At 35.3% G+C, this 20,862-nt stretch overlaps 1 protein-coding gene across 2 annotated transcripts; it reads right to left on the bottom strand.

The window, feature by feature from the left end:
- Window positions 1-1,141: 1,141 nt before the first annotated feature.
- Window positions 1,142-20,617, bottom strand: LOC108765059 (protein Wnt-7b). 2 transcript variants are annotated; one of them, XM_018513557.1, is made up of 7 exons: window positions 20,419-20,617; window positions 5,948-6,062; window positions 5,797-5,868; window positions 5,577-5,664; window positions 2,134-2,313; window positions 1,615-1,957; window positions 1,142-1,389 (listed from the first exon to the last, which is right to left on the bottom strand). In XM_018513557.1, exons 1-7 carry the CDS (start codon window positions 20,540-20,542, stop codon window positions 1,238-1,240), a joined length of 1,074 nt encoding a protein of 357 aa, XP_018369059.1. In that variant the 5' UTR covers window positions 20,543-20,617; the 3' UTR covers window positions 1,142-1,237. The 2 variants fall into 2 exon arrangements, with proteins under 2 accessions (XP_018369059.1, XP_018369060.1); XM_018513558.1 differs by having other exon boundaries at window positions 5,577-5,652.
- Between the last annotated feature and the right edge of the window lie 245 nt (window positions 20,618-20,862).

The raw sequence follows: 20,862 nt of genomic DNA, 5'->3' as shown, positions 1-20,862 counted from the left end.
ATTTTTAGATTTTAAAAGATTTATTATTTTATAATTCTATATATAAAAAATAGAAAGAATTTGTCGTTTAAAAGTAAAGAATATCTACAATACAGATAGTGAGAAATAAATGCTACAAGAAATCGAAATAATAAAACACGTAGATGCTACAGAATTTTATTTATTATATGGTAATTTCCGCATTATACGACTACGCATTGTAGCAAGAATTCTAATGATAAATAATTTATATTATTAGAGAAAAGTGCATATGTAGATATCGAGCAGAAACGCTGATATTATATATTTAGAACAATATCAGTGTATATTTTTGAAAATTTGAATACATTCTAAATGATATCGATATTATATAAAATATGTTCTAGATCACACAGACCTAGGAAACTTTACTACTTTAGACTCGGAAACTTTGCTTGAGAACCAAATGCTTCTATCTTTTTATCATTAAGCAAGATAGAGAGAAAATATAAAAAAATAGACATTAGAGACTGATTAGCTCTGATATTTTTCGTTTTTTGTTTTCTTTCTATTTCATTCAACAAGATGAAGAAATGGAAGCATTTAGCTCGCAAGTAAAGTGCTGCATAAACCTATTCTAAATAATATCGATATGAATTGGTATAGGTACTTAATTTTGATTGGATTACGTTTCTTATCTGAAATGCATCCATAATTCTTATAAAACTCGATATTACTTATTTTTTAATTATCTTATATTACCTGATATCGACGAAACGATATTTAGACATTGACTAAATTTCATAAATACGTATTGAACTTAATCCCATCCCTAAATACAGAATAGAAAATAAAAGCGGGATGAAACTTGCGTAATTCTCTCTCAGCATCTAAAGTCAGCATATAGAACGATGTTTACGCGTTTAATGATCCATTTTTAGATTCGATTGTTTTAATATCCAATGTTTAACTACTATAAACCTCTACATATAACTTGGAATTTCATAAAGGCTTGAAAAAGTTACAAGATATTTCCTATCAACTTTAACATCACCAAGAAGAACATTGTTCGATATAATTCTGAAATCCTCATATATGTATATAGTTTTGAAATTATGATATTCTCATAGATATAGTTTTGTTTTTGCAATCACGTATAATATTAACATTTCTCATACGTCAATTTGTTTCTTTTACTCTTGAAGATAAAGTCTAACATTTATATAATTACATGTACTATTTCGCAAATCTATATACACATTGTACGCTGATAATAGTATTATTTGCATGTATATTCCTCGGTGCGTTCCATGCAAGTCTCGCAGTGTACGCGGCAACACCAGTGAAACTTGCATCTGCATTGCCACGTTCTCGTGAATTGATGTGTATTGTAGCCGCGACCGCAGCACATTAAATCGCATCCATCGGTTTCTAAAAACAGAAAAAGTTTTTTACTGTTTTCGTAAGCGAGAAAAAATTCTTATTGAAGAATTAGCGTTTAAGTAGAATATCTCGATAATTAAATATTTCAAGTAAAAACTGTCAAAAATCAGCAGGCTGATTTTTTTGGAAATAAAAATGATCAATGTTTAATAAGATAGCATATTATTCATGGAATTATGAAACTTTGTGTCAGGAAACTGTTCTTTCTCTTACCTGTGCTAGTACGGTTGCAATATCTGCCCTGCGTACCGAGGCTACCTTGCGCCAAATTCGGCTCACAGTAATTGGGGGAGGGTTGAAGATAAACTAGCTCGCTTCTTTTTGGAATTCTTTTCGGGTTTATAATCGAGCTTATAGTCGGGCTACCATCTTTGTCTTTCGACCGTTTCTGTGTCGAAAGTACTAAGTACTTCTTAGACTTGTTGATTTTCTTCAACAGTGGCTGTCGATTGTGCCGCGATTTGGCGAGATCGTTCGGCTTGCCTTGCGTTTTGGCGTCGTTTCCCAATATGGGCACCATTTCCGGTAACATTGAATGCGACATTGCATCCAGGGTCTGTAAATTATAAGCTACATCAAATAATTTGCATTAAATTTTGGAAATAGCAATAAGAACACCATTAAACCAAATCGTTATTCAATTGAATTTGATTTATATGTATATTGAATTAATATCGTGTTTTAAATTGATCGTTGATTTATTCGCAATAGACGTTCACTAGAACAAGCTACCTGAACTGTGGGTGGGGGAGGTGGTGTAATGGCCATGACAGGTTTAGCTCTCCTGTATTTTTTCATAAGCGCATCGCCAATTTGACGAAAACTGGGTAACGTTCGCCAACACGTTCTTACAGTGCAAGATCCGGATACACCGTGACATTTGCATTCCGTTTGTAGAAGAGCCTTGACTATCTGAAAAAACAAAATGTTACAAATAAATATAATTTCTATAATTATGCGGTTTCACATACTCTCTTCAATATCGCCCGATAATTGATTAATTCTTTTCATTCAATTAATTTTAAGTGAAATACAGTACAATATTTGAAAAGTAGATCTTATTTAAATTGCTTATATATATAGTATTGATTTATTTTATTGAGCAATAAAAAATTTTTGCTACTCTTTGAATTGATTTTACAAGTCCAAATATATCGCAGAGACTTTGTGTAGAGTCTTGAAACGCATTTATATCGCATTGAAACAGATTACCACTTCTACCGTGCGCTTAATAAAGTGTACATCGATTTGTTCCTTACATTATACACGCGTATGCTATGCAAATTTCAAATCTACACATGCGATCGGAGCCTTTTTGGTTGGAGAGCGGGAACGAGAATGAAAACAAAAACTTACAATGCGCCCGATGAGAATGAATGCGTCGCCTGATGCTTGAATCATTTTCAAACGATATACACGGGTCCATTACGAAGAAATCAATGGCGTAGAGCTTCGAACTGTCATAATATTATACGTAATTCGATTGTTTTAATCACCTTGCGTGCAATTTTTTAAAATATTTTTCATCACGTTCATAAAAACCTGTGACTATTCATTATTTCACTGATTTATATATTTTTCATTTGGTCGTGCTTATGTAAAATAGAAATGTTATTATACAATTATTTTGCATATAATTTAAATATTTTACTTGAGATAAAGTTAGTAGAGAAGTATTGGAAATTGTTCTAAGTCTTTAATTTTAATACGTAAAGAATAAGAGAATTTGACTATATTCTTTATAGATGCTGAGAATCGATTATATATATTTTGTAACGAGATGAAAATTATAAAAGTGAGCAAATTCAATAAAATATTTATAATTTCATCACTGCAAATCTGCTAATGTGTAAAAAATGGCTACAAAATGTGTATGATTAATTCTCCGTGTAAAAATGACACTTATATTACACGTTTAAATGTATGAATTCATTTTTTATGCAGTAGGGTGTTATTTTTAAACGGAAAACCACATAACATTCACCACATTCACGCACATAATGTATACGCATATAATGTAGTCACTTTTTACATACATGGATTTGCAGTGAATGTCAATTTTGCACCAGTGATTTTTGCTCACTCTTGTAATTTTCATCTCGTAGTTCCAAGATACACGGTCGACCCCCAGGTCATAATACACGACTGCTCGAATTGTCAAGTCACTCATTCTCGCGTTCTCTCGCGTTTATGAACGATTACAACGTTCTTTGAAACAATTATATCGCGGATTTCGCATCGCCACGCCACTGGCGCGGGAGATGCATTTCGATTAACTCGAGGGTGATCTTAAACGGTTGTAATCGTATCGAATGTTCATCTGCAAAATCCTACGCACGCTCGATTCCCAATGGGGACCCTTCATTGTGCGATCGCGGACACGACGCGTACGCGCATGAAACTGGTTTAACATTTCGAATTATTCCGGCGCACCGCGTTGGTGCCACATACGGAGGAAGGTTTAAAAAATCTTCAAGGCATAAAATATGTGGCGCGCCGGGGCGATCAACGTTAAGAATAAATCATTACCTCTGGGAATACACGTACGTGCGTATACGTGCACATACGCAGACTAACAGCGAGGTTTTATTGCCCGCTTGTAATAAGGGCCAATCGAGGTAGACGAAAGCTCGAGACGAACTTTCCCCAATTAAGGCGCGCCGCCCTCATCGTTTCACCTTCGGGCGTAATGCAATTGTTTCTTACAAACGCTCGTTTTCGATCATCAACCTTGCCGCGTGAGAATGATGACGATAAAAAAAAAAAAAAGAGCTGTAGGTTATTAGATCGGAAAAATGATTTTAATCCTGTATGCATTAGCAATTTCTTGCGTTCCCTTTATCTCTCTCTCTTTTTTTCTCTCCTTTAATCCACCTCCCATTTCTCTCTCAAAATAAAAATTGGACATTACCATAGACAGAACATTAAGATATCTAGATACGCTAAGCAAATAGTTATGTGTACGCAAATCGCAGATCACCGACATTGTCTTCCTCGGTATAATTGGCTTCCCGCGTAGGTTATTGGGCGATAAATCAAAATTGGTAATGTCTGATTTGCATACACTTGGTGCACGATGAACGCGCCTCATTATGGATATTATCACTCTGTTATCCGATCTAATCCGTTGCCCATAGCTACAAGTTAACATGTCAGGCTCAATTTCTATAATGATTTTCCATAAAATATTAACTTAAAACACATTCCTACATATATAATTGAACATTTCTCTTCTTGACAAATTGATTGATTACTTAATTTCCTTATAATATTAATTATTCTTGAATTATTGTTTCTTCACTAATTTTCTACATGACAGCATAGAACATGAATGAGATAAAATATTCTGCGCACATATCGTTACAATAGAATTGGTAGATTAGAATATTGTGAAAGGAAATGTGTTAAGAATGGGCAATTTGTTTAATTACGACGCGTTAAAAATACAGAATTCACAGAATACAAACTGATAACATTATATCAATTTTATAATGTACAAATTAATAATCATAAACGGATTCAAACTGTCAATTTAATAACAGAAATAATAAGCAATGATGGACTAATGGGAATCCGCGCAGAAATCAATGCGCAAATTTAATGAATGTTATGTAAGAAAATATATATGATATTATATTTATATTATTAAGTGTGTGTGTGGGAAATTATAATATTGATGTTACTGACAGTTTGTATTCTGCGGCAAGACTTTGATTGTATTCTTTGTAAGGAAATCGTGGGCTTCGAATAGCGGGTAATCAGTTTGCAAGCGTAAACATTTAGGCGTAGAAACAAATTAAGTTTCATGGGAAGTATATCTGTCTACTTCAATTACATTGTATATCATTTGTATAATATGATGTTATATAATCTTAGAATATATAATTACGCGACAGGATGATTGAGAAATGGCGAAGAGCTGTGCTGTCGTCAAATACCAACGACCTTAATCTTCGCGTTAAACGATTTCTCTTGTGAGTTACGGTAATTAATATTGCTTCACGGCAATTATGGTGCTCATTACATAGTATTACTTTCTGCTGACGCATATTTTATAAACTTGTGACGCCCGTGTCTGGTCTCCTCTCATGAGAAACCTATCAGCATTTTTTTAAATAATATTATAAAGATAAAAATACAAAAAGGAACGCTATCATTAATTACTATACGCTTACCTTTCTTCCGGCTTTATTATTGTGAAGGTTCATCAGGCTCCGGGCATCGCCTTCGATCTCTCTCGCATCCAGAAACCTACGCGCGAACCTAACATTAAATTATAATATTAAAATTTATGCGTGTTTTAGCGTTCGCCGTATTCGCGCCGTTCGCGAGCAAGCTGGCGTAAGAAGCGACGAGAACTGATAGTGCAAATTAATTAACTATCAGTTTAATTACCTCATCCCGTACGTGACGTCGGCGCTGCAACCGCCCCACTCCCAACCGTTCGGCGGTAATTCCTTCCTCGTCCTACAAAAATACGATATTAATCGGTTATAATTAACACGTTGCGTGCTGTGCGCAAAACGTCACGGGATTTATAGCCTACCTTACAGCCGGTTCACAACCGCAAGCTGTGATGTTGCCACGGCTGCAAGCTGCTGTCACTGCGTATGTGACGCCGGCCGAGCTTATTGCGTACGTAAAAGCCGCCTCTTTGCTACCTGCAAACAAAAAATGCTCAATTTTCTTCTCTTCTTATCTCGTACACATTAGAGGGTCGGTTTGATTTTTGTACAAGGGAAGTTGACGAAGCAAATTTGAGAAATCTTAAACATTCAAATCGATTGTATTTCTAATTTATTTTCAATATATATTATATTGTTTTAAAATGTAATAATATTAAAACTTATATATAATAATTATTAATGTTATAATATCTCTCTCTCTCTTTCGTTAAAATTTTATATAGTTATTATATAATCTATATATAATAATTTAACATCTATGCCTACACAAACCGTGGCTCATTTCAAATTTGCACGTCGACTGTGTTCCGAAACTCGAGACTCACGATAGCAGGCATATTCAAATGGACGTTGCCTTGTCAAGTATTTTCATCACGCGAATTTACTACAACTAGACGCTCGCCATCTATGCGCGTAAAGCGCGAACGCAATTAATTACGCCATGCTCTCAGCTCGTTTACCGTGTCGAATGAATTATCGTACGTCCGTTTCCTCACGATATTCATTTTTCACTCCATTATCACAGTCGACACCTACGCGCCGCTCTGTCTTGGTTCTGTCGGAGCCGGTTGGCGTTTCACTCTATCGTCGTCAAATTCGTCCAGCTGTAATTTGCTTGTCAGTGTTTGCCAGGGCGTGCAATAATCATGTAAATTCGGTTGAAGAAGAGGTATTATGCATTAGCTAAATGTTGAAATTCAATGTTGGCTATGAAGATGTCTACTCCGTGAACCTTTAGGAACCAATTTACAACCAGTATTGCTTCCACTGATTTATGCTATTAGGATAAATTATTGCGTTACAATATGCAATAAATACGGCGAAACAACCGGCGCGTTTACGTCTCTCTCGTAAAATTGTGGTCACAATACCACATGTTCTGCTTTTTACGCCATTCAGTTTCTATTATTTCTAGACATTCTATTATTTCTGATAATATAACAGTGGAGTGTATCTCCACAGAGAATGAATTTTTCATTTATAGACGATTCCTTTTAAATATTTTATTACTTTTAAAATTGGTCTCTTTATTATAAAAAAAATATTGTAAAATATTTTATTATAATAAAATATAATGAAATATTATATAATAAAAGATCGAGAAAATAAATAGACATTCGAGCAATTTGTGAGAGATTGTTATATACCCGTTTGCGAAAGCGCTATCCGAGCATTGTATTCTTCCCGAGCCGGCGCTCTAGGACGCGTCGTGAAGGAAGCTGATTGTGCGCGGAGACACCAACGGACACCATCGGTCAAAAGGTTGATGAATTTATGCTGAGCGTTTATGTCAAAGGACGGCAGCGCGGGCATCTATTTAGCGTCAGAGAAGCCGGTAAGGGGTAAATTTATCGTTTCGTTGGCGTTGCCGCGTTGTCGCTGCGACTCTTCTCTCGCTCTTTCTCTCCCGCTCCGACGGACGAAGAGAGGTGTCTTTTCCATAAATTCATTTCAGCTGTAAAACGTGAACGCACCAAATGAGCACGGCTTCCATATTAGGGTCCGGCTCATGGTGATACCGAAGAATCGTTGTTCGTGCCGAACGGGCAATGCGAAAGACGAGAGTAGGCCTCAATCTATTTGCGATGTATATGTGCAATGTCCTCTGTATACCCGTGTATTTGTGTGTCACATTACCTGTGCACTTATTAACGTCTGAAAATATTGCGGAGCGGCAAATAAAACGAGAATGGATTATCTTCTTGCGACGTAAAATTCTTGTTAAAATCAGTCTTCGTTCAAATGACCGTATTGATTCGCGTACAAAAAAAAAACTGAAGAATACGTTATTTGCATTCCCGATATTTACATTCCAAATTTCGATTGGATTTGATTGTTTCGTAATACATATTTCGTAAATTGAAGTGAAAGTAAAGGGCGGTATCGCAAAGTGGTGGTCGTTTAAATGACAAGAAGTAAAAAAAAAGAGGAGAACAGCGCAAAGTCGCGAAAGAGGAATGGTCCGTGATTGATCGTTTTACTGGCGATCTTTTAATTTATATCATTGCATTTTAAGTGACTCGCGTAATAGCCATACGAAATTTATAAACCACCGCGTCACCGAATGTGGGCGATTATTTACGGTGATCGTGTGATGCGTACTCAAATTTAATAATGAGTACGTACTCATCGCAACCCTTCGTTTTATCGTATCATTCATTTCTTAGCGATTGTCATTTATTGATTAAAGATATTATTAATGTAAGGGTATAAACGTTACACGTATCAGCTAAATCAGCTTGCATATATATCGCTTTTAGCCAACGGTGCACTCGTTTTATATCCTGTTATAAATTTATAATCGAAAAAATTATGATTTGTGTTTTACTTTAATTGGTACATTCATTTAGAATATATATAGAAAATATCCTATCGAAGTTTTATTAACGTAAGATATATTTTTTTAATTTTACTATGTAATTTTATACATCCATCTGAGAAAAATAGTTACTCATCTGGTAAGAGATGAACATCATTTGTCAAATAATTAAACAATTTTTAAGTCTTACCGATACTGGAACAGGCAAGCTAATGCATCTTACGTGAGACGTAATCAGACTCAATCAGTCTCCTTAAGGAATCAGACTATTTAAACGCGGAACCTTAATTAAGGCGAGAATCTCGAGTTAATACGCAGCCGGTATTAAAACTTGCACGAAATGATCCTCGGAAGGGTTAAATTTCGCATCTTACTCCTTCTTAGTTCTTGTTACGACGGAGGAATACATTGATGGCAGTGGATCTCAAATGGCGATGCGTCACGCATCCACCCACAAGGCTTACATTGTCCAATGGCAGTAAGACGTTTTTTTCCCGATGCTCCATTATTATACTCTTCGCGATTTTATGTGAGTCGATCTTATTAAAGATAACGAGCCCGATCCTATCGTGTCAGGCAATAAAGTATTTCGCATGTATCCATGCGATATTACCACGCCATCGAGGTGATATCCTGACTCGTTACTTGTCTCGCGATGAAAGGGGACGAGAAATGATTTGATTCTCAACTAGAAAGATATATCTCGTTGTTTTGAAGAACGTTATAGAATGAGATTTCTTTAACGATGCATATTTCTCGTTGAAAAAGAATAATTATGAAAAAAACAACTATTAAAAAATTATAACTGTAACCAAAGAGACTATAAATAAATGATTTTAATTTTTTTTCCATCGGCTAAAAATCGGTTGAAATAAAAAAAGTAAATTATTGAATTTTATATTAGGCTGTAGGGTAAACTAGGGTATTATGGCCATACGGAAAAAATGGTCATAGGCCATAATTTTTCCAATAATTGATAAATAGTGCATCTTTATAGTCATTCTTAAAGATAATCAATATTTACAGTAGTTCATATGAGTACACTGTTCAAAATAACAATATTATAAATATTATCTAATATTTTTTCTTTCGACTATCTGCAAAGTTTTGCACGTGTCTGTTAAAAACTGTTATAATGTCTAATAAATTACAGTTAAGCTGCCATAATCAACATTACATACACAATAAAGATACGTAAATTGCAATGTGACCTATAATTAATACTTTTATTTTTACTATTTATTTATAAATACTATGGCTACCTTTCTTAATATCATGGCCATCTTTTCCCTAAAAATCAGATAAGATGGCCAATGCATACTTTGTAATATTTTGATAAAATTAAAGTTCTGTTAAGTATTTTCTCTTTAATTTCGATAGTATTTGTTACTTTAAGCTTCAGTGAAAGTAATATCCCAAATATTGTTAAAAAGTAACAAGAATAAATGTATGTTTTTTGCATTTTAAAAAACTATGGCCATCATACCCGAGTTTACCCTAATCAGATTGAAATATTATTCCGGTTAGGATTCCTGATTTTAACTCTTTACGCGTGTGAGATGTATACAAGATGTATACCATAAACTAACTCTCGGTGGGTGGACGATAAGAGAGTTACCACCTTGGTGAACGGACGCGCACCGGCCACCACCGGCGGTGTTCTCTCCTTGTATCCTTCTTATGTTGGACGAGATCTTTATTTCGTCGTGAAAAAAAAAAACATTTGTCCGCTAGCTTGTACGCACGCGTGTGTATGCATGTGGAGCGTGCTTTCTCTCGCGCTTTATCTCCCTTTTCTCTCACTCGTCGTGCCGAGGTTAAAAGTTCGCGTGTCCCTGTCTCCCTTGTTGTGGACATTGTATGTACAGGGAATCCTTATTCGCCTGCGGCGTTTATCACAGGAGGACAGATCATTCGCTGGACTCGCCCACGCGACCTATATCGATGGTGAGCATCACTGAACGGTATTCAAACTGAATGAAACGTTATTGTTTTTTTTTTTATTAATCTATGGGAGTTACGTTATATGCATTATTCAGTCGAAAGATATGTTATTTGATATAAGATGTTTTTTAAAAGTGTGACTTGATAAAAATTGCTTGCGATCGTCATTGCTTTTAGATATCGTATTCTGTTGAGATACACATTAATCAAGATTTTCGCAATAACATCTCGGATGTGAATTAGCGAAAAGAAGTTTATAGATACACGTTCTCTTTTCGAAAATTATTTTTTATTATTATAGATTATTTAATTATTTTTAATCATTATTTATTAATTATCCTCTTTACACACAGTTACATTTTTTCCGAATGGAATGTTGTCGTTTTACTGAATCGCCGCGCATGATTGCTTTTTCTTTAACCTCGTTTCAGTTGTATTTTTCGGTTACGTGCTACTGAAAAAAGAGTAGACTAAAGCGCATCGAATTGGCGAGTAAATTAAGACTAAGTTATTCTGGTCTTATTGTTAGTCAGAAAGAATCAGTGCTGAGACAAATTTCCCTATTGTTAAAACCTCTACCAGCATTTGTATATTTTAGAATCCGAATCTACACATTTTTATCCTCCTGCGGGGTATCATTCATCATTATTTCACAGTTTTCATTCAGTTACGCACGTAAAATGGAAATATATCATTCTGTGCATGAACGGAACGAAATTTTTATTTACGAGCGAGCATATTTTAAGTAGTCTGAGCGACCATGTTAACAATGCTTTAGTGAAGAAAGAGAATCTTGAAAAATCTTTCTATCTTTTTTCTTTTTTCACTTTTTTGTTAGAGAGAGATAAGTAAATATTTGTTATTCTTTTATACCTTTTTTATACTTTTCTTTCTATGTATTATTCAGATTTCATACTTCATGCTAAGCTATTTATGTTATGCTGATGAGTGGAAAAAATGTAAATCGAAGGAAAACATTAAGAATTATGTAATAGTAATAGCAAGATTTGACTGTAACTTGCGCTCGTCAATGATTATTTTGATTTTGGAAAGAACTTATTGATCATTAACGAATAAAATTCAAGTTAATTCAATTATAAAAATTTTTATGTGATTGTAAATTTGATTTATCAATGAAGTTTTGAGCTTTCGTCAGAATTTGCATTACTGCCCATGCAATAAAAAAAATAGTAACTATGATACCAATAGTAATTAATGACGTAATAAATAAAAAATCAAATTAGATTCAGTAATCTACTTAAAAATTATATGTCTAAAAAGGGAAGTTAAACATATAAATCTTGCAGAGTGTAATGCATTTATGATCGCGCAAATTTCGAACAAACGTTTCTTAATTATATAATTGTTATTAAATTCTTGATTTCCGATCTTACATGACGTCTATACAAGCTTATACCAAAGAGAGAAAGAAAAAGAAAGAGAGAAGTGTCAAGTTATTCATGAGACCAAACTGCGTGATGATAGTGTATGGGGTGGAATATTTTAAAGTCCGTGCTTTCTCTCTCCCTCATGATGGCGTGAAAGTAATGCACGCGAGCCAAAACGCTTCTCTCCTTTTGTGTCACGACGGATGAACCGAGACAGGACAAAAAGCAGCACGTTTTACCTCTCTTTGCTACAGGTAAGAACGTGGAGCCAACTCTTACTGCCGTGTAGCATCGTTCTTTTATAATTTGAAACGACTCGCCCGTACCGGTTCAATGAATAATCATCGCTCAATCATCATAAACTGCTGTCGAGTGGATGGATTAAAATAGGGCGACCATATTTTTTTTTTGTGTATGACAAAAAGATTTGTGGCGTGATTTTAATTGCGAGCTGCTCATGTTTTTGTTGAAATTGATTAGTATGATTGTTAATCAGTAAAAAAATATAGAGAGCAATTGACACTGTATCGTATCGTATAACTATTATATGAAATCGTACACGTCATGTATTTTGCATTTGAATAAGTCTGCTATTTTTGACAATAGAAATGAAAACGGGATACACATATGAATATTTATATTTTTAGTAATGGTCGTTTACAAAGAAATACCTAAACAATTAAATACACTAAGAGAAATGTACTAAATTTTAATAAATATTTATTTGAATAGTGCCAATTAAACATTTACTTACAGTAAATAGATATTTACAATAATAGAAATGAACGTTAAATCAAATTAATGGTTCTTGCACCAAATAACTGTAGTTTTATATTTAATAAATATTTAGTTGGTATACTATTAAAACAAATGATTTATCAAAATTTAGTATATATTTTCTATGCATACATGCGGGTTATAATAAAATTAACAGTAATTTTAAAAGTCGTAGATGGCAAAATACGACAAAAAATGCGTTGAAAACATCGACGAATGCAACGAATGATTTTTACTACTCTCTAATGAGAACAGTCATTAGGGCGTAATGTTTATAATTAACGAGTTTATAATTAATGAACGATTCGAGTTTAACGAATTTGCAATTTAGTTTTTGCATTTACGTTCTTTTATGTAGAATCAACAGTAATGTTGGATTTCATTTAGCAAAAATTTGATAAGGACTTGCACGATTCCTATTTCACTGTTAAATTAAACTCGATCAGTTAGCGCAAGACAATTAACCAATTACTTATAATTAAGACACACATCTTCACTTAATATTTATTCGATCTGTGTTTGGCCATTGAATTTGCATTCGAATCCACTTCGGGATGTCTTCACAGTTGTTTTTTCGAGGAGAAATCTTGTTTCTTAATGATACAGGATTGATATTTCTTGACTGATCCGGACAAATAATTATGCACGATTTTTTTTTTCATGTAATTAACGATTCATGCTTTCAAGATTTATTAATAAAATTTTAAAATTAAATTTCTTAAGTTTTGAAAGAGGTTCCAAAATTGTTTTGTAAATTTACAATCATTTGCTATTTCTTAAATTGCAATTATTAAGTAAATAATATAAATCTATTATTGTTAAATATCAAGATCTATGTTTTGTCATTAAATATCCTGAATATATATAATTTTATTAGATTTTTAAAACCTGTGATAAAAAAGAAATCATATAATTTTCAGATATCGGCAGGTATACGTGGTAGACATGATATTAAAAAAACATTGATCAAGATTCTTGTCATGTAGACATATAATGTATTTAACACGTCATATTATGCGCACGACTCGTATTCGTGCGAGCCGCAACAAACAACGGGGGGCCGCATCTAGTATCAGAGTTAGCCTAGAGGATCCGTGGTTGTATCTCGTTTAGAGTGTTAGTTACGTTAAACTGGTGATTTACGGCTGTTCGTGTGCTCGATGTACACGTAGCGTGGCGCAAGACTCTCACGATGTCACGTGTGAGCAGGTATATTACACGTAATCTCGCAATAAGGTTCCTGTCTGCAACATTTTGCAGCGTTTGGCGATAGTGAACTTTGACCTCCAATTCAATATTTCGTCACATGTCACAAACTAGACAGTTTATCAAGTTTTATCAAGTTTTCGTATGAAAGAAATTGCATTAACATCAAATTGATATAAAGAAACGTTTATAAATAAAAAAAGATACGCATACACAGAAAGAACGATTTTTTGCTATAATAAAGTATTTAAAAATTTTGCTAGAAACAAATTTGGAAATAATTTTGTTTGGACCAATAAAAATAATTATTATGTAGGACGCTCAAACTGGTTGCTAAAATATTAAAATGTTTTGCTATTAATAATTGTTATTAATGTTTAAGCGTTCTACATGATTCTTTTAACAAGCCAACAAAATTATTTTCAGATCTGTATCTAACTAAATTTTTGTATGGTTAAAAAAAATCATCTGTGTATATATACATTTCATCGAATTATTCATTTTTGGAATTGATATACAGCGAAATTAAATTCAAGTAGCGAAATTGGTATAGAGAATAGCGTTGAATTCAACAACTAATTACTGTAGTTGAATCATGCAAACTTGTCGTGACAAGGTTGAGGGTTAAATCTCTTATACATATTGCTCGGGGCTGCAGACTCGCACAGAGAATTACTCACGACGTTCGCGTGACATTGTAAACGAGCGAGGTATCATCGCGCTTGTTATTACAAACCGCGCGAAACTCGTGAAGATTGAGTACCTGTTATCGAAAGAACCGAAAAAAATAATCTTATAACCGCCACTCTTCGAGCATTTTCTTGGAAGGTACTTATCGTACACCGTTCCCGATGACCGGTTACATCTTAATAAGAAGGGCAGCAACGACAATCTTTGCGAGTTCATCGTCTTGCTTCCCTCCCCCTCCCTCTCTCTCTCTCTCTCTCTCTCTCTCTCTCTTTTTCTGTCCTCGTTTCTGTCTATCTCTTTTTCTCGACTCACTTACACATCATTATTAATGGCCCTGGTCGACTCGTTGGCGATTTTCGCAGAGGCACTTGTCCACAGCAGCGGTCAACGGGGAAAGAGATACGGGCCGGCGATATATTAATTTATTAACTAGTTTATTTTTATACGGTTTAAAGAGGTCTTATATCCACAGACGGTGAGAGCCTCTGGGGACTCGAGAGCGAGCACCCCAGCGTACCGGTCCATAACTCAATCCATACCGGGATCCACCGTGCCGTTGGCACTTTTCCACACTAAAATACGCTGAATTATATCGATCCCGTTCGTCATCCCGCCGCACCTTCATTTCTTTGCCTTCGGCAGATAAATCATCGCCAGGCACTAGTTCGGATGATAGAGAAAACGACTCCCATTTAGTTCTACATGGAATTTTATCTTGCATCTTCCTACACACGGCAATATCTAATAGTCAATCACTATTACAAATCTACACGTATACAATCGAAATTGCTAATAACGGCGAATTACGATGGTTACACTGTGGTGCGTGCGACATCCAAGTTTATTTTAAACGTAATCACGTAGTCAGATACATAAGTATACGATTGACCGCAGTCTCGTAATTACTTAAACAGACCCGAGTACATAATTTGATTTTGAATAAATATCAGTTCCGAGAATAACCGAAGGATATCGTAAAAGAAATGCAGCAACATCGACCGTAAATTCTTGAAAATGACTCTTCTTTCAGTGGTTTCCTCTGTAGACACTCTCGTACGCATTATCTAATCTAATTATTTCACTGGACAGTAGATATGTAGGTACATGCCGGGTTTACTTCTCATGGACGTAAACGTCCCATGGATGTTTCTGCAAGCCGGCAAATTCTCAAACAATCTATCGAGCAAATTAGCGGTAAGATAACGTTGACAGAGATAAATCGATTCGCGTTGCCGCGCGATATAATTATTATATGTATAATTAGTTTGTGAAAGCTGGTTAATCGATACATAAAATACGATATATAAAATAAATATATATATCCGCGCGTGCCCCTCGAAATTATAAAACTATAGAGCCTTTTTTCTTATTATTTATAGAACAGTAAAGATAGTCAAATAAATATCCTCAATAAATATTGATTTTCAATTTTTAAAACTAACATTTTTCAAAACAAAATAAAAAGGTTCTACCGTCTGAACATCTTTTCGCACGAAGAAATCGTCTTTCTATTGCTTGTACCATCGTTACTTTGTATATGCGTGCGTATATATGTGTGTCGAACCCGGCATGTGCGCTATTTCGCACGGTCATCGACGCGATATAGCTCAATATGAGTATACATGGACGCGGAACAGGAGAATGAATGCATCAACTGTGCACCAGGGGAGGAACCGCAAGCCGGCAGGCAGGCAGACAAGCGGGCAGGCAGGCAGGCAGGCAGGCAGGTAAGAAGGTAGGCAAGCGGGCAAGCGAGCAGGCAGGTAAAGACAGGTAAAGGCAGGTAGACGCAGGTAGGTAGGTGTGTCCATGCCAGAGCGCCGAGTGTGGGCCAGTCCAGTTATTTGAGACGGATAAGAAGTTGAAAAAAATGAAAAAAACGCGTACAAGCGCGAGAGCGGATATAAGTGTACGGAAGGATGAAGAGGAGGAGGAGGAGGTTTGCAACAGAAATTGATAGGACGCTACATTAATGCAGTATCTTCGCCGGTGTTATCCAAGGGTTGATAGGGTGGGGGTGAGGGAGAGCAGAAAAGGATACATTTGGTGTCTCGTACGAACATCAGCTCCTTATTCGCGCTCTCTTTGTCACTCGGCTATTCCTCCCGCTTTCGCTTATCGCTCGTTTGCTACGCTGTCCGAATAACGTTGTCATGCGCGAAATAATATTAGCCCTTTGGCGAGTCGCAGGTATTCGCATGGAATTACTCGCTGATAAGAACGACAGCTTGACGAGATAACGATTTTTGGAAGAATTCGTTTGCTATAAGCAGCTGAGTGCTTTTAATTATTGGAAGAATAAACGAGAGAAAGAAAAAGAAAGAGAGGATAAAGGAGAGGAGGGAGAAGGGGAAATCCCTCTGTAATTTCTCGTGATGACATCGGTGGGTTAGGACGTCAAGAACGACGTCCTGTTCTCGCTTGAATTTACAACGGATAATATATGGTCCATCGTCCACGTAATGGATCTCTTAATTACGTCGTTTCATTTAGACGATTAGACGATCGCTGCCCACGTTTTCTCGGATCTCGAAAAGTCTCCCAGATAAATCTGCCTAATTTATGAAAATGTATTCACCACGAGAATTCATTCGAGTGGGCCACGACGTCTCGGCTTTGAGCAGCGTCGCAGCTTCTGTAACGAGTTTTCAGATCGACATCGATCGATGCACCTAATTATATTGAATTACAATCGTATCTGTTATATCGTTAACATTTGACACGCACGACACGCGATTGTAATTGAATCACGGGTGGAGAAAAAAATGACATGAATTTATGTTTATCTTGAAAATATTTTGACATCCAGAAATAAACTCCTAGAGGCATCTGTATTTAATTTTTTTTCACGATATCGATAAATAAGAATTATCTTCAAAGATCTGAATGAATGCTTTATATATAATATGCTACCAGCAATTTATATTCTGTTCATTAATAGCTTTTTTTTAATTAGCAACATAGATCTTAAACACAACTCGACGATTATCTCTATGTTGTTTGACAATCTTGTTTGATACGGTTTTAAATGTATCAATCGAACTTTGTTTAATTTGAGACTTCTCTATTTCTACACATATGCTCGCAAATTACATAGAATACATAATGCAAGTGTTTTAAGAGCAGGAAAATATTTTAAAGCATATATATCGCTGCATTTAGCTTCGGCATGTCGAGCGGCCCCGTTAATTTCACTAATTAAATTAGCAACCGACCGCCCTGCCTGTTCCATCTTGTATCCTCTCTCCCACTGTCTCTTATAAGCGTTATTTATACTTTTTTGCGCATTAATTTCTGGTCTTCTTATTTCTCGTCCGACTTCCTCGCGTCGCCGCTTATTTTCCTTCTCTGCTTTGCGTCCGTGTCGCCGAGCGTACGTAAACGTTTTCGCTCTTTTAAAAAACATACCGTACGGGTTTTCTTCGATTTTAAATTCTACGACATTTTCAACTTGCAGATGTGACAACAGTCAAGATTTTAATAAATATTTACACGTATTTTCGCGATGTCACGTCTGCAAAACGCACTCCATCTTGTGTAAACTTTAATAAAAAGGTAGCGATCGTCATTAATTAAAATGCTAAACTCATAATTAGTTGTTGCATACATAATTGTGACGTACGCAAATATCTCACGTAATCATAATATTCTCTCCAATCTCTTTAGCAGGATTTTACAATGTATTTATATACGCACTTTATTCAGCGTGGAATTCCAGAAGTCACCCACGAGCCTCTCGATGATGACAGACGAGGCTTGTACAATGGCAAGAGTACAGGTAACAAAGTACGATTATCTCGTTGCGCGTCGTAAATCACATTGTGTTTACCAAGCTTCTCTGATTCTTCTACCTCGGTGGTTTAATCCGTTCGGTTAATCATGAAAAATTGCTGACTTGCACCATTACGAAGCGCCGCGCTGTTACATCTGCTCTTCTTTGCATACAGGACGTTTCAAATTAAAAGCTTTTTTATTAGAAATGGAAAAAAATAAGATAAAAAATATCTTGGTCTCTCAGAGAAATTATTACGATTGTAATTAATTTTTCTTTTAATGGAAATTTTTTCCTCAGTTGTTTTCCTCTTTTCTCTTTAAAATCTAAAAGGTTCACGAAGTCTGACATCTCGAGATGTAACACGCTATACATATACAACCGAGTAATATTCCTTCGATGTGGGACATTTATCCCCTCGACTCACATTTGTAATATTTAATGCCGAGATGACAAATGTGTCGCATTTAACAATATTTTTGGATCACATATCAGCTTCCACTCGGGGATTATCTTGTTCTCGAAAAATATCGCTTTCGCCATTTGTCATCGAACCGATCCGCCACTACGATGCGACGCGTAGCTTGTTGATATTAGGTTGTTTCTTTACCATAAAAAATTCAGAAGCGATTAAAGATATCTGCTTTATCGAGCACATTTTTAAATAATTGCACTTTGCGAGAGATAACTTTTTCTCTTTTAACTACAGATAAAATAACGACGAGATTGTACAAGTTTAATCTTATTTTAGAATACTGAAGTTTAGAATTATCTAGAAAATTGATTTGAAAGAACATGTATATATATATTATATTTCTAAATACTAGTTTTTTTTAATCGACAAGGACACAGGATAATCCTGGTCTTCGAACGTAAGTTATGTACTTGAAGTGCAAGTTGCAGTCACGACGAAACGGTAACACGAGAAACCAGACCCTATTTTATACCGGAATGTGATGCGTATGTATGGTAGTCCACTACCACTTGCCGTTCCTCTGATTTCCATAGCGATAAAAATGCGCTACCACGTCTCTCATCCGTAAAATTCTAAGCGCTATAAAAATTCTGACCCAGCACTGCCGTAAAATGTCCTTTCGAATTAGCGTTAAAGAGATCCGAATAGAACTTAATTTAAGAATTTTCGATTTTGAGCTTCAAGAGAAAACTGAAGGAGTTTAATATTTTTATCAAAGTTTGGATGAGGTTTTGAATATATTGGCTTAATATTACCATCTTTGGAATACTAATACATTCTTATTGGTTTTATTAAAAAAAACCAATAAGAAAAAAAATGATATATAAGAATGTATATTAATGTATATTTTAATGTACATTATTTTTTTATTGGTTTTTTAAAATAAAATTATGAGAAATTTTGGAAGAAAAAGAGCATAAAACCATGGCATAAGTTGTTTTCTGTGATATTTAATATATTCAAGTTTCTAAATTAGAAAACAACTTGTGCCGTGGTTTTATGCTCTTTTTCTTCTAAAATTTTTGATTATAAACCACTTTTTCTTTTTGATAAAATTATGAGCTCTAAAAATATTTATGCATGAATAATGCCCATTTTGATTTATTTAAGTGGAATGACTGAAAGAATTAAATATACAATCGCTGATCAATTATTCAATAATTACACGAGAGTAGTGATTTTCATGGTAAAATATATGGAGAATTTATTAATTTAATTCTGAAATTGTGTGTGTGTGTGTGTGTGTGTGTGTGTGTGTGTATTTTTAATCACTGAACCTTCTATAATGAGAGAAAACCGTTTAGAATGTAAATGAATAGATTGATGACAAAGCACGAGGATATTAATGAAAAGATCATTAGTGCGGTACAAGTGCGAGTCTAATAGAATGCGGGAATGATGTAACAGCCATGTGTCTTCTTTAACTCGTAATATATGTACTGAGGATGTTCCAACACGCACGCGACTTACTGATACATAACAGGCAGTAAGCTATACTACTTTATGTGCGCGTTCAAGTGATGGATTCTCATATATCCAAACTTTTCTTTTTTTTACGTTTTCAATTACACAGCGTTTCTATTGCAGATACTTGAAACGTTAACTGCGCAATTTCATCCTGCTACCTACTACTTTAACACAGGCAGGAGAGCCTTTCGCGGAGCGAAGAGTACAAGTATAATATCTTATACGTATGTAGCATCCACGATATATTACGCGGCGTAATAAATACCGAGTGCTGGTGACAGAACAATCCTTACCCACTACCACCACGTGGCCGAAGACCTGATCGTTGGATACGTGGGAACAGTTCCAACGGTGATGTCGGAACTGGTGCCGGCACTCGCGCAGACCCAATGCGGCGCCTTCGCCCACCGCCGGCATCGTGTGCGGCGCTTTTCTGCACTGCTCGCGTTGACTTTTCGCCAATCCAGGGATGCGGCTGCAGACAGCCGCGCCGACCACCACCGCTCCGACCACCCTGAAATAAAGAGATCCGTCGTGAGAAATACATATAAGTGAGAAGATAAATGAGCAATGAATATTTTGATGTACGTGTAGAAACTATTTTAACACGAGAATCTTAATCTGCATTTTTAAGAGGAAGGATTTTTAATAGTTGCCATAAGATATAATTATCTAGCTTTATGCTCTTTTTCCTCGTAACTGAATAAACATATCTTGTTTTTGTTCTCTTAAATATA

The sequence above is a fragment of the Trachymyrmex cornetzi genome, unplaced genomic scaffold (genome assembly GCF_001594075.2).
Source record: "Trachymyrmex cornetzi isolate Tcor2-1 unplaced genomic scaffold, Tcor1.1 scaffold47, whole genome shotgun sequence".
Taxonomy (NCBI): Eukaryota; Metazoa; Arthropoda; class Insecta; order Hymenoptera; family Formicidae; genus Trachymyrmex; species Trachymyrmex cornetzi.
The sequence above is the reverse complement of the archived record's forward strand: the minus strand, read 5'-3'. Positions and strand labels throughout refer to the sequence as shown.